At 45.3% G+C, this 15,534-nt stretch overlaps 1 protein-coding gene and 2 pseudogenes across 5 annotated transcripts in view; all 3 read right to left on the reverse strand.

The window, feature by feature from the left end:
• WDPCP (WD repeat containing planar cell polarity effector) overlaps nt 1–15,534 on the reverse strand; it is a 307,079-nt gene that overhangs the window by 68,399 nt on the left and 223,146 nt on the right. For all 5 annotated transcript variants that reach the window (XR_016442845.1, XM_090050455.1, XM_090050454.1 and 2 more), the window contains exon 15: nt 3,617–3,719. Coding sequence is in view for 4 of the 5 variants with exons in the window: in XM_090050455.1 (XP_089906581.1) it covers nt 3,617–3,719 (103 nt within the window). In the remaining variant the exon portion in view is untranslated. The remainder of the gene's footprint in view (nt 1–3,616; nt 3,720–15,534) is intronic.
• On the reverse strand, nt 5,227–6,682 carry LOC149873735 (uncharacterized; annotated as a pseudogene).
• On the reverse strand, nt 7,229–8,769 carry LOC149873736 (zinc finger MYM-type protein 1-like; annotated as a pseudogene).

Here is a 15,534-nt window from a genome sequence, read left to right on the forward strand (position 1 = left end):
TTTATCGGTGTTAAACACCATCAGGTTCTCGTCTGCCCATTTGCTGAGCTTGTCCAGGTCAGCCTGGAGCACCCGCCTATCTTCTGGCGTGGATGCTTTGCCCCAAAGTTTGGTGTCATTGGCGAACTTGGCCAGTCCACTCCTGACTCCAATGTCCACATCGTTAATGAAGATGTTGAACAGTATGGGTCCCACTGGTCACAGGGCACCACGATGAGTGACTGCCATCAATCACAACCCTCTGGGTCCGACCACGAAGCCAATTTCCCAGCCAGCGGATCGTGGTGGAGCCAAAGCCACAACTGGCCAGTTTGGCCAAGAGGTGATCATGGGATACCAGATCAAAAGCTTTTTTGAAGTCAAGATATATGACATCAATCTCTTCTCCCTTGTCCAGGTGATAGGTCACCTGGTCATAGAAGGAAATGAGATTGGTCAAACAAGACCTACCCGCAACAAACCCGTGATGGCTATCCCTTAGGATGTTAGCCTGGGCCATTCCCTCAAGGATGGCCTCCTTAATAAACTTTTCTAAGATCTTCCCCAGGATAGAAGTCAGGCTAATGGGCCTGTAGTTAGCTGGATCCACTCTCCTCCCTTTCTTGAAGATCGGCACCACATTGGCCTTCTTCCAGTCTTCGGGCACTACACGAGAGCGCCAGGAGTTTTCAAAGATCTGTGCCAGGGGCTGGGCTATGACGCTCACCAGCTCCTTGAGCACCCTGGGGTGCAGGTTGTCAGGGCCAGCTGACTTGAAGGTATCCAGCTTCTCAAGGTGTTCCTTCACGAGGTCAGCATTGATGGAGGGTAGGGGATCCCCCTCATCCAGATTTCCCTGTCCCATAGCAGGCATGGGCATCCCGTGTGACTGATGAAAGACTGACGCAAAGTACCTATTTAATAGGTTGGCTTTTTCCTGGGCATCAGTTGTCAGTTGCCCCATCTGGTTTAGCAGGGGTCCAACATTGCCCTTGCTTTTCCTCCAGCTCCCCACATATCTGAAAAAGGACTTTTTGTTGTCCTTGATGCCTGAAGCTAGTTGGAGTTCAGTTGCAGCTTTGGCTTTCCTGGTTTGCTCCCTGCAGGACCGGACCAGCACGGAGTAATCCTCCTTGGAGGTGAATCCCATCCTCCATCCTTTGTAGGCTTTCCTTTTTAGCCACAGTATGTCCGATAAGTCCCTGGAGACCCAGGGGGGCTGCTGTGCCTTCTTGCTGCCTTTCCTCCGTGTTGGAATAGATTTAGCTTGTGCACTGAGGATCGCTTCCTTGAGAAGCAACCACTCTTCTTGAACTCCCAACTCCCTGGGGTCATGGTCCCTGAGGGCCTGACTGACAAGCCTCTTGAGCTTGTCAAAATCGGCTTTTCTGAAGTCAAGGACTTCTGTGTTGCTGACTGACTTGCCAGCTTTACGGCGGATGGTGAAGGTGATCAGCTCGTGGTCGCTGTCACCCAACTTCCCATCAATCACTAGGTCGCCGATTAGGTCGTCCCCCGTAGCCAGTACCAGGTCAAGCAGCGCTTTGCCTCTCGTTGGCCCATAGACTTCTTGAGTCAGGTCGAGGTCATCCACGCATGAGAGAAAGCTTTGCGCCCGCTCAGATTTAGCTGAGTGATCTTCCCACGAGATGTCCGGGTAATTGAAGTCACCCATGACAACCAAGGTCCTGGAGCAAGCGGCCTCAGTCAGTTCCTGGGTGAACTCCTGGTCAAGCTCGGGACTTTGAGTGGGAGGTCTGTAGTAGACTCCCACCGTTGTGTCCCCTGTGCCGAATTCCCCACGAATTTTTACCCAGAGGGTCTCTAGCTGTCCATGCCGGTCGCCAACATCAGCTTGCAGGGACATGTAGCTTTCCTTCACATAGAGAGCTATACCCCCGCCCCTTTTTTCAACACGATCCCTCCTGTACAGGGTATAGCCCTCTATCCCCGTGGTCCAGTCATGGGTGGAGTCCCACCAGGTCTCCGTTATCCCAATGACATCATATTTCTTTGCACTGAGCAGGAGGACGGGCTCATCCTGCTTGTTGCCCAGGCTCCTGGCATTAGTGTACAGGCAGGCAAGTGTGCCCTTGGGGGCTCTTGCCTTGCCCACAGATTGTACCAGGGCTGGGGCAGGGGTGGGCTCCACATCCTTCTGTCCTATTTCATTAAAAGGATCAAGGATCACAGAAAGGGATGATTTCCTTTGCTATGCAGAGCCGCACTGGAATAAGGAAAACAATATAATACATACTAGGTGCGTCTACACATGTCCCTGACTGTGCAGTTGGTACTGCACAGTCCCAGCAGCACATGGGTCATTTCTGACCCTACTGTGCAATAGTAATGAGCTACTTGCTACTGCACAGTAGTGGCAGTGTCATAATTAGTGCCCACCAATACTACGTCACTATAACATTTTATGTAGATGGGCCCAGTATGCACATAATGCTACTACCCCTTTTCACTTTGTTTTACAGTACAACTTTTGCCTAGTATCTTCTTTAGATCTCTCCTTCCTGGCTCTTGCTACGGAGTTAACAAACAGAAAAGTATATACATCTTAATACTTCTCATTAAAGTAATTAAGAAAAAAGGGTCTTAGTTTTCTACTTTGTGGGTGCAATTATGTGCAATTACACATACAATTAAGATGGAGCAATAAACTCTGACATAGTCCATGACAGAATCAACTGCTCCCAGGTGCAGGGTCTACATGTGCACCTGGGACTGCAGCATTTTGGGCTGAGACAAAGTAGCTGAGGCCTGGTATGGGGCCCAGGAGGTCAGCCCTGGACTCCAGGTAGCGGCACTGGGCAGCATTGGGGCTGGCTGGGGCAGAAGAGCAGGCAGCCCCTGCACTTTAGCATCCTTGTACTGCAGCCAGCCCCTGTTACCAGCTACACGTGTTTCAGTGCATACAAATACTCTGCTGTACAATAGTACTGTCTCCATACTATCTTACAGCACAGTTAATAAATTTACTATGCCCTAACACCAGCACATGTGTAGATGGTGATGCTTTACTGAAGAGCTAATTAGTCTATTCTGCAGTAACGTGCATGTGTAGATGCACCCTGTGATATACAATTTGTGGCTTACTCACACCTTACTAAAATGCCAAGTCCCACTGATTGCAACAAAACTACTTTAATTCCAGAACAGGGGGCCATTTTGGCAAATACTTACTTTGTCCAAACTCTTCCAGTGGATGCACAAAATGAATGTAATTCTCTTTACTGGGACTCCTTTGTAGGAGTACATACCTGGAAGGCTGTGTAAGCTCTACCATCTGGCCTTTAATATTTGTTTGTATAAGAATTTCAGAGTTAGGTTCCTTTAGTCTTAATTCTGCTTGTATGAAATTAACTCTTTCGTGATTTCTGTACAACGGAGGTATGTTAATCTATTTCACTTTGTAGCCTCTACACTGTGCATACAAGTAAGAATTGAGTCAGAAGCAGTCGTGCTGTTTTAAAAGCGTTTTTTCTTTCCCACAAATAAAGACACTGTCTCTTTTTCCAAGGAAACAGTTTGAATTAACCAATAACCCCCTACAAGTATAACATGTTGGTGATATAGAACAAGTATTGATTAAAACAAAAAGTCCCTTTTAAACAGTATTAATTCTTACCAACTCCAGCAGTTATTGATTCTGCATCAATGTCATTAGCCTTTTTCTTTGCCACTTCAGCTAGCGCCAATTCACCCTTATCTAGTGCAAGGTAATGGATGTCCTTTGGAAATAAAGCAAAAAAAAGATTAATCTAAAATGAATCTTGGACAAGTAACAAAGGAGAATCTGAACAAGAAAGAGGCTCTTTTATTGCTTAGATTACAAACACAGATGGAACTGATGAACCTACTGTTACATTTTAATTTTCTCTTATTCTTTCCAAATGCAAATTTATTATCTTACTCATGTTGTTGAATATAAGGTCTCTGGTTAACAATACATAAAACATCGACCATCCGTGAACTGATAAATAAAGGCTGTCAGCACTGCCTGGATAAATGAATCCTAACTGGGATGCTTTGAGAGTATTTTTGATGCCTATGCTTATGTTTGATGCAATACAAATTGCAGGGACTTTTGCTGGGATATGATTTGCAGTATCTTCTTTTGTGTGGCTCTTTGTTTACATATGACCTAAATTTCAGGAAGTCCCTAGATCCGAAGCTTGTATTTGGGGTATGACAGTATTTCTACCTGTGTAACTCTCCAGTTAAGTTGTGCTGGCAACTTATTTTATGTAGAGAGGGCACATCTACACGTGCGCTTTAATGTGCAGTAGTCTATTTTAATGTGCATTAAAGCATCACTAAAAACATGGGACATTTATACACATGCCTTTCCCACACGCTGGAGCAGAGTCTATTAATAGAGTCTGTGGAGCACATGAGCCGCCGTGCTCAGTACTGCGTTGCATGTATTTGTATAAATAGCAAAATGCGTATTAGTGTGCTGAAAATGATGGTGGTGTGCTTTTGAACTAAATCACCTTTTGCTGTTTATACAAATGCACCTGATGCAGTGCTGGGTCCTTTGAAAAGTGCATGGTGCTGCGGCGAATGCATGCATACAAATGCCCATGCTTTTTAGTTAATGTGCATTACAATAGGCTAATGTACATTTCACATCATTTAAAAACCATGGGTGCCTATACATGAGCAGGGACACTGCTCCAACGTGTTGTAACTCTAGCACATGGAGCAGACTCAATTAATTACCATGCTCCAGCAGCCACCCATGTCTCATGTATCAGTGTCCCCGCACTTCAAAATGGTGGCAGGGGTGCTTTAACTAAACTTCATTCGATGAACTTTGAATAAAGCACCCCGATGTCATTTTAAAGTGTGGGGACACTGATACATAAGACACTCCAGGCGCTTTAGTTAGAGTGACTCTCAAAGCTGCTCTAAAAAGCAATTCCCCAACACCCAACTCCCACAGAATGTTTGTAAATGCCCTGTGCTCTTTAGTTAATGTACATTAAGACAGAATAATGCTCATTTTGCTAGTACCTCACAATGGAGGGCATTTAAACACATACTTTTCCACACTGTGACATATTGGAGATCCAGCATGTCGGCGCAGACTCAATTAATTGAGTCTGCTCTGCATGCAAGCTGACACGCACTTGACATGCTGCATTGCTTGCAGTTGCATACGTGACAAAATGTGTGTCAGTGCAGCTAAAATGGTGGCAGTGCACTTTTGACCTAAAACACCCTCAGTGTATTTTACTTCAAAAGTGGACCGTCACCATTTTCTGTACACTGATACACATTTCGCTGCTTATACAGCTGAATGGGTTGCAGCGCCAGGTGCTTTTCAAAGCGCATTAGCACTAAAGCATGTAAACACATATATAGACATGCCCGGATTGTCACAATGCACTGGGAATTCTCTGTGCCCACAGGCGGATGTAGGATTTTGAAAAGGAGGGTGCAGATGATGTGGTGCATCATCACATATAACTCAACACATATTTTTCTCCAATTAAAAAGAAACTAGAAGCTTTATTAACTCAAGGGGCTTAGGGCTATATTATTCAGTTTAAGGTCAAAGTAAAAACAAATATAACTTTATTGGAATGTACACTAATTTGATATTTTATATATTATGTATAAAAGCACAAAAATCAAATAATCAAAAGATAGCATTTCATTAATTATGAAATTATTAGAATTAAATGTACATCTCTTATTCAGATTTATAAAACAAAATCTGTTTTTTCTCCCACTGAGGCACACTTCTCCTATTGTTGAATCAAACCAAGTTTTAATTCCTTGGAGAGCAGAAAAACTTTTCTGATGTAGCCATAGATACAGGAAGTGCAGGCAACTTGAGTATAATATGAATGTTTGAATACCATTTCTTGTTGTGGACTGTTAGACTATCAGTGGCTGTATTTGGCGCTTCTTGTTTTCTCCATGCCTTCCCACTTCTACCACATTTGAAATTCTGCTAGAAATATCTTTTCCTCTGACAAGTCTTCATCATACATCTCTAAAATACAGTTAGGTTTTGTAGTTGGATATTGACTTAAAAAAGCAGGTATTAGAATGCCTAGATTTGTTACAGTGCTGCCATGCAACGTAAATCTCTGTTATTTCTTGAATCATGGAGTCCAAAAATGGGGTCTAGGTGTTAATTTGAAAATAGTCCTCAACATTGCCACATGAAACACTGCATCTGTGTTGATGCTGGGCTACAAGTTGAAGTAATTTTACCTCAGTGTCATGTTTTCTTGAGACTGACTGAATGTTATTAACTAGTTCTGTGCACTCTTCTTTAGAGTTAAACCTTTTATCTTCAACCAACTCAACTGCTACTTTTAGTTGGTTATAATAACATAGCACAGTGTCAGAATTCACCTTCTGAAGCTCCTTGGACATGGAAGGGTGATTCCTAATAGTGATTCAGGGATCAAGTTGATGATAAATTCAAAACTGCATTTGTTTTTGTAGTGCATATTTGCTTGATCTCTGATAGCTTTGCCACAGGCAGTCTGCATTGCTTCCAGAACTGCAATATTAGCTTTACAGAACTCAGTGAACACCACGATACTGTCATGTTGCTCCACTTACTTTGTACACAGGGCAGGTGTTTGTACTCACTCTCTGGACACACAGAATTGATAGTGTCTGTTTCCCTTGCATGTGCATAGCAGGAGGCACGACTGGGGTTGTGCATTAGATCCCAATCACACCTTATTGCCTGTACAAGGGGAGCCCAGGTGATCCTCCAGCCCCAGGGCTTCTCTGAACTTTGGAGCCCTTGGGATCACAGCAGCTGTGATCCCCAGCCCCTGGGGATTGTGGCTGCTGTGATCCCTAGGGCTCAGGGCAGGGAGGGTATGAAACCCCTGAACCTTGGGGGTCGTGGTTGCCATAATCCCTAAGGCTCAGGGTTTTTCGCTGGGTATAGTGCACCCTTGTGGCTGGGAGCCCCATCAGCTGATGGGGCTCCTAGCAGCAGGGGAGAGAGACACTGCTACATGTACAAAGTAAAGCTCAATAACAACCAGGTATAACGTTAGTGCATATTTTCAAGGTCTGGCTTTATAGCTGGTTGGAGCTTATTATTGTGTGATAGCAACTTTGCATGTGTAACTGGTCTCCACATAACTGCACAATTAACCAGTTAATTGTGCAATACCTGTAAAGTTAGAGGGGGCCTCAGGTATTTTGCTCATTTGGCTGATGCCTATACACAACTGATGCTTTTTTTTTTTAAATTTCAGGTGTGAAATAGTAATATGACAAGATACAGAGTAAGAGATACACAGTGACTATACTCAGTATCTGGAAATCTGATTTTATGTAAGCCTGTACACTGTTCATGAGGTTAGACATATTAGTGGCTCCATTATAACATTGATTCCTTAATTTTGTCAAAGCTAGATAATTTTTTTCCCATAAGAGACCTAAAATAGTTTTTGCTAAACCAGCACCAGTTAGGACGTAAACAGGTAAAAAGCCCAGGAAAACTTCACAAGTGGTGATGTAGTTTTTGATATAGTCCACACAAACAGACATTTGTTCTACATTTGAAATGTTCATAGCTTCTTCTGCTATTATTTTAAATAAATATGACTCATTTATTTCATTTTCCAGTTGCTTTTAATGTGCATCACACACTTCTGAATGGTTTGGCTAGTATATTTTGAATTTTGGGGTGCATTCAGTAAGAGTTCATGCAATGTTACATCAGCAGGTTGCCAGTAGAGGCATAATGGTGACTGGAAAATACATTCAGTTTATACTTATTATTCATATCTAATTCATCATCATCATTTTGCTCTAGAACTGGCAAACTTTTCTTACCTACAAACAAATCAAGTAAGTTTCTTTCAGTTTTCTTCTGCAAACCTTCTTTTGTTCATTGTATGTATCTTTATTTTCATAATAGTTGCAGAACATTTGTGCTTTTAAACAGGTAGTTCCATTAAACTGTTTTTAGTATGATTTTTCAGTCTCCTCAAGTTTTTTTTGCAATTTTGATTAAGGCTTAGAGCAGCATTCAGTAACCTTTTAAGTAGTTCAGGTCATAGAGGATGGGTGGGTGCTAGGACCCTGCCACTGCTGCCACTTCTCCCCACAGTGGCATAGAGAAAGTGCCTGCCACTGCCACTTCTCCCTGCAATGGTGATCGTTGCTGAATCCCCCCATTGCCAAATACTCCTAAGGCTTCACATCCACTGGCCTGATCAAAGGGTTCCATAGCCCGAATTCTGCCTGTGCGCCACAGGTTGTCAATCCCTGATTAAGAGCACAGCTACAGTAAAAACAGTCTTCTTGGCTGTGAAATTGGGGAATATTTACCAGAAGCAGGTAGCAGACAGGAAAATTTCAGAAGAAAAGATGACTTGATTAGTGGTAGAGCTAGACAATTAAAAAAGAGAGAGGGTTAACACTTATTAGGGCTTTGCAAAGCTTTGGTCGCTGATTAGATTTGGCAGAGATTCTGCCCAATTTCAGCTCCAATGTTTTGGCAGATGGAGTGTCCCATGGGAGTGTGGGGGTGCAGAAGCACTGGGGGGTGGGGAGGGGAGTCCCCAGTGTGCTTGGTGGTGGACCCAGAAGTGGACCAGAAACACTTCTGGTCCACTTCTGGGTCTGCCACAGAGCATGCAGGGGACCCTCCCCTCGCCCTGGTGACTGGTTCCTGTTAGTCTGGGGGAGTACCCAGGGTCCTGTGGTCGACTGCCAAGCCAGGAGGTGGGGAGGGACCCCCCAGCATGCTCCCAAACAGACCAGGAAGTCTGGGTTTGCCGCCATGCTTGTGTGGGATGCTCCATCCACCCCAGCATCGCAGTGTTTGTAAGCCACGCCTGGTACCTTTAAATGTTTAAAAACATTTAAAGCTATGTCTATGGCTGAATTGCATCTAATCTTCAGCCTCGAATTCGGCCAAATCGAATCAGGACAGTGATCTGAATCAATTAATTGAATCACTGTCCCCTGATTTGGGCCAAATCCAAATCGAATATGGCCTGTTTTACACACCTCTAACACTTATGGAGTGAAGAAAGATTAGCAGGAATCAGATAGATTATAATGAGTCATTATGTCAGCTGAGTTCCTCAATATAGGCTTAATAGAAATGCTGTTGCTACCACTATGCATTTAGTTTTAAACTTTGGATGGAACAGAAATCAAAATGGGGTGTGACCATACCATGGCATCCTCACTGGATCTGCCTCTGAGTGAGAAGATGAAGGTCCTTGCTGCCATGATACTGGAGCTATTGAGGCTAATAATGCTTTCTAAGGCTGCCTATACATCTGCTTGGAAGTGTGAGGGGGTGTTTATTATAGTAGTTTCTGGGCAGCTGCTTTAATTAAAATGCCACAGCATCACATGTATTCAGCCCCTGTGCATTTAAAAATGGCTGCAGGACACTTGCTCTAAACCACATTTGATGAGGTTTAGTTAAAGTGCCACCATAGCTGTTTTTAAATGCGTGGGGTTTAATACAAGTGACACTATGGCAATGCTGCAGCTTTCTAATTAGAGCGTGTACGAGCACACACAGCCTAACTTTAACATCCCCATAGATCAGGGGTGTCAAACTCTTCAGGCCCTCCAGACTTGGATGAGTCATGTGGGGCAGGTCTGTGGAGATGGATTAGGTCCAGAGACAAGCCCTACCTGCCAGATCCATTGTGCAGGACTAATCTGGCATGGGCACCACATTCAGTGCACACTGTCACGGGTGTCACGGGATGGGGTCCTCAATGAAGGCCGTGATCTCCTAAGGCCCCTTGACTGTGCCAATTTGGCCCAATGGGCACGCTTAGTTCTCGCCCGCCATGTCTTTGATGGAAAATATAAAAATAGAGAGGCTGCCTTTAAGTCCTCTTGGACACGGTTTGATGGACTCTCTGAACACTGTGGGTTCCCGGACGCCTTGTAGGTCCTGTTTCACAATGGGTCTTTTGGGGGCACCCTAGCCTTATGGGCTATATGCGTGGCTCGAACCGCTCCTTTACCATGCCCCAAGCCTCAGAGATGGTACTGGCATCCTCCTGACTAGGCCTCATTATAATTCAGCCCCTTGTCCTCACTGGGCTCTCTACAGCCCTGTCTCTGCGCCCTCTCTGGCACCGGGCTCTGTGCACCCCAAATGCCATGCTCTCTCTGGCACCAGGGTCCCCACGTGGCCATGGGCCCCCAATGAGGCCTCCTCCTTCCCCAAATAGCCTCACCCAAAGCAGCAGTCTTATAAAATGGCAAATAAAACATAAACCCCTGGGCTATAACATAACACAAGTTACATAAGATGTGCTCAGCCCTTTTACATTACCTGGAGCAGAACTTAGTCAGGCCTCTTCCCTTCCCTTGCTCTAGGAGGGCTCCTTCTCCCCTGGCCACCAGCAGAGAACTGCCTCCTAGTCCCCATCCTTCCGGCAAGCTGACCAGGTGCTGGTGCAGGCTAATTTCCTCATTAGCTGGTTGCCATGGCAACCTATGCCTGGGCTCCTGTCTGGCTTTTTGGGCTCTTCACAGGCAGTTTTGCTCTTTTAGGAGCAGGCACCTAAGTGCCCTGCGATACACACCCCAGACTGGCCCTGTGTGCTGCATGCAGAGCATGCTGGCCCTTGCCCCATGCATTGTATGCAGCATGTGCCAGTCCCAGCCCCACATGCAGCGTTTGCTGGCCCTGGCCCTGTGCACTGTGCACACTGTGCTCCCTGCCTAGCTCTGAATGCTGTGTGCAGCACAGTGCATATTTTGTGCTGCACAGTGCATGTGGCATGCAGAATGGTCTGGCACACCTGCTACATGCAGCATGTGGAGCCAGGGCAGGTATGTGCTTCATGCAGTGTGCAAAGTCCAGTCTGAGACCCATGGACAGCACCATGGTCTGAATGACAGGGCTCTTCAGGTCAGATCTGGGCTACAGGCTGTATTTTTGACACCCCTGCCATAAGTGATAAGTCTAAATTAACAAGATTTTGTGGCCACTGTCATGACTTTGAGATAATCACAGGTTGCTACATATTCAATTTATGGGACAGGTCACAACCTGGAACCTGGTAGGTTTGGATTAGGATTAAAAATCTGAGACCTGGATATTATTTCCATACCATTGGTCCCACATTGCCTGCTACATTATGAAGTCAGGGACCAGACCTCTCTGTTTTGGGATTAGGGATCTTTTAATGATTTAACAAGCAGCTGGATTTGTATCCTGTAGATGGCTACTAGTATCATTTTATGCCATGGCTACATGTGAGAGAAAAAATTCCTTTGTCTTCACCATATTATCTGCAAAGTCTGAATCAGTGGATTAGAAATGGCAGAAACATAAGCTTGTTATTTTTCTAAGAAATATGCAAATCCAATGACACACTTTATTTTTTATCATTATTCTGCACTCTAACTAGATGCAGGAACATAAGGGGAAAGGAATATTTTCTTGAGCTAATGTCCCACAAGGAAAACTACTGAAATCTCAGACTCAGAAAGCATCTGATGTGAAGATCCTTCTACATCTGAATTTACTGACCCTTTATTTGAGGTGACAGACTCTGAGAGATATGAGTGGCAGGGCTGTATCTCACCCAGTTCTTGAAGCAGAACAGAAGACAAAAAGGTGGAAAGAAATACGGGACGTAGGTAGTAACAGACATGAGAAAAAAAGGAAGGAAGATAATAGTTATGCTTCAGAAGCAAGATTTAGAGAACAAAATCACATCTAATTTCATTTAATCATATTTAACTTTATAAAAAAAAAATCTCTCCTTTTGCACGGTTACTTTGTTTTACCACCTTCTGCCTTCAATTCCATATGTACCTGCTTGTGACCCTTTCACTTGTGTAGTATATCGCTTCTCGGCCTCTTGAAGGCTCAGATGGAGCGAAAACATTTATTCTTAACTTTTTATTGTTTAAAGTATAAAGTGGTGGCCTTAACTTTTTATTGTTTAAAAGTATAAAGGGAAAGAATTAGGAGTGCTTGAAAAGCTGGCCTGTCTGCTAGGTGATCATCTTCCCTGTGGTAAGTGGCACTAACAACAGTACTGAAATGCAAGAAATACTGGGCATCAGAAAGACACTACGGTAGGGAGAAGCTTAAGGAATGCTTTAAAGGACAGCTATTCTGCATAATAAAGGCATGCTGACTTTCAGAATAACAAAAGTCTGGATGTGCCTGGAACATCTGAGCAGTGAGGGGTGTGCTTTAACAAGAATGTACAAGTGTTTTAGGGCAAAGCAGTGAGTTAAGAAATTGCAGTGAACACTATATTTCTTTTGTATTTAGGCCTAACAAGGTTGTCAGTACAGAGGGAGTCACAAAAGTTATGAATTTATCAAGATTAAACTGTTAAAAGTTGATACCATCAGCTTGTCAAGACAACAGCTCTAAATTGAATGATTCTGGAATGCGTCTAAAGCTTCCAAATATTGACATATAAAGTTAGGCTCTGCTCTCACATACCAGATCAGAGAGATTTGGGAGTGGGGTGCCTTTCTCTTGTGCTTTTAAAAATCTGGTTCTGTTAACCTGAAAATAAGAGTGCAGATTTTCAAGAATCCTCTTTACATAATGAAACATGGGGAGAAGTTACAAAAACAATAGATAGTAAATGGCAAGAGTTCCATTAAAAGGATTGTCAACAGAATTCCCATCTTGTTTACTGCACATTTACCAACACTTGAAGAAGACTGAAGTCATGTCTCAACCTGCACCTGGCACAACACCCCAGGAACCACACATCTCAGTAAAAGGCCAAAAACTGTCAATGGTTGACAAGACTGTCTATTGAGGCAGCATGCTCTCCCGTGCTGTCCACATCGATGATGAAGTCAACGCGAGGCTAGTGAAAGCTAGCGTGGCCTTCGGCAGACTCCGAAAGTCAGCCTCGGACCACAGAGATATTGGAATGTTGACAAAACTGAAGGTTTACAAAGCCATCATTCTCCTTTCCACTGTGGCAAAGTGGAGCTCTCCAACTAGCCAGAGTGCTAGTTTCCCACCCTAATGCCAGGGAGCGCTATCTGCAGCTCTGTTCCTCCCCTACACCACTGCCCAAGCCTCGCAGATGGCATCCAGATGACACAGTGCTCCCAGCCCACAGCCAGACCAAGCTTAGCCCTCATTGTCAGGCCACAGACACACACATTCATACCGCCCTCCCCTCACTAGGGCCTCACATACTCCACCCCCTCTCACAGGGTCTCTTTCATGCATCGGAAACTTATACTGCCTTGCTCCCTTTTGGAGTGGGCCTCTTAGGCCATAGGTTTTAGCTAGCTCATACCTTGGGTGGCAGATGTACCGTCTTTTGGGTCTCTCCCGCGACCCTCACCAGGATAGTGGCCAGCCAGTTACCCGACCACTTCTAAGCTTGCCCTGGCCCCTTCCAGGACAATTTTATACACTTACACATACTGGGCTCCCAGCCCTCTGTTTTCCCCCTCTCTGGGGCTTCTCATCTCCGCCCTCTCACTGGGGCTCCTCATCCCAATCCCCTCACTTGGGCTCCATATCTCTGCCCTCTCACTGGGGCCATGGGGCTTCTTTTCCCGGTGGGCTCAGGTGGCCATAGCTGTGCCTGGCCCCAACTACCTCTCCTCGGGGTCTTGTACCCCACAGGGCTCAGGTGGCTGCAGCCGTGCCTGGCCCCAACTACCACCGATGTTACATGACCCACCCTGAAGGTGAGGGCTGGGGTTAAGGCACCCCTACCCACCTTTCACTGGGGTGGTAACTGGCCTGGTATTTCCTGGGGGCTCCCGCGCCACTGAGAGCCCCACTAGCAGGGTACAGTTTTAGGTCATACCCAGGACCAGGTGCCTCCAAATCATCCCCTACAGCTCTTGCCCTTAGCTCCAGGACGTTGCATGGAGCCTTGCAGCCAGGCAATGTTACTGCCTGGCTTGCCAGCAGGAAACTGCTCTATTTATATAGGTGGCCAGAGGTCTAAAATGGCTGCTGCAATCAAGTACCTGCTAGCTGCTTGGCTCTGCTCTTAAAGTGGCAGGCACCAACAGTGCCCTGCTACATACACCTGCAAAATCTGGACTGTCTACAAGTGTCATGTCAAGAAACAAAACCACTTCCACCTGTGCTGCCTGCAAAAGACTTCATAGATTTCATAGACATTTGGGCTGGAAGGGACCTCGGAAGATCATCGAGTCCAGCCCCCTGCCCGAAGGGCAGGAAATCAGCTGGGGTCATAGGATCCCAGCAAGATAAGCATCCAATATTCTCTTGAAGGTGTTCAATGTAGGTGCTTGAACTACTATTGAACAGGCTATTCCAGACCTTGGGGGCTTGGACAGTAAAGAAATTCTTCCTTATGTCCAGCCTGAAATGGTCTTGCAGTAGTTTATAACCGTTTGGCCTTCTCATCCCTTGGGGCACTCTGGTAAACAAACGTGGCTACCCACAGATGCTGGTGGCCACCCTGATAAACTTATAGGTGGCCATCAGACCACCCCTGAGCCTGCACTTTTCCAGGCTAAACAGCCCCATGGTTCTCAGTCTGTCATCGTAAGGTCTGTTTTCCTGACCTCTGATCATGCACTTGGCTCTTCTCTGGACTCTCTCAAGCTTCTCCACATCCTTTTTGAATTGTGGGGCCCAAAACCGAACACAGTGCTCCAGCTGTGGCCTCACCAAGGCCGAGTATAAGGGGAGAATGACGTCCTGGGATTTGCTTGAGAAGCATCTATGGATGCAAGCCAACGTTTTGGTCGCTTTACTAACTGCAGCATTGCAATGCAGGCTCATGTTCATCTTGTGGTCAATGATGACCCCCAAGTCTCTTTCTTCCGTAGTGTTAGACAGTATAGCACTGCCGAGCCTATAAGGATGTTGCAGGTTTTTCCTCCCAAGGCGGAGAAACTTGATACTAAAGATCAAGTGGCAGGACAAGATTCTGGACACTGAGGCGCTCAGACAATCAGCTCTCCCCAGTAGTCACACTCTACTGAAACTGGAGCAGCTAAGATGGGCCAGCCACCTTTCAAGAATGTCCAATACTCACCTAATGAAGAAAATCTATGATGAAGTGTCAAATGGAGTACACTGTCATGGTGCACCAAAGAAGCGGTACAAGGATACCTTAAAGGTGTCCCTAACAAGGTTCGGCATCAACCCGGAGTTGTGGGAGCAAATTGTTTGCAACCATCCATCCTGGAAGACATCCTGGATGTCATCAATCCAGAACATAGCACTGGCCTTCAAACACCAACACACGGCAGAAGCAATGAATAAATGCATGGCCAGGAAAACAAAAACCTCTTGTACCCAGTGCTCACTGTTTTCCTGCCCTAGCTGTAGCAGATTTTTCAAGGCAAAGATCAGGCTTATAAGTAACCTATGTACCCAAGTGATCTGGCCTCCATCCCCCTCCTTTCTCTTTCCTTTCTCTTTTCTTCTTTTTATTCTCCTTTTCTCCCTCCCTGTTTCTTTCCCATTTCTTTTCTCTCTTCTTTCCTCCTTCCCTCCCCACTGGATGCAGTTGTCTTTGCCCGTGAAGGAGGAACAACACACAACCACTCCTACATGCTTTCTACAGCTTCTTTGTG

This window comes from Crocodylus siamensis, chromosome 1 (genome assembly GCF_052110815.1).
Source record: "Crocodylus siamensis isolate JL-2025a chromosome 1, ASM5211081v1, whole genome shotgun sequence".
Classification (NCBI taxonomy): Eukaryota; Metazoa; Chordata; order Crocodylia; family Crocodylidae; genus Crocodylus; species Crocodylus siamensis.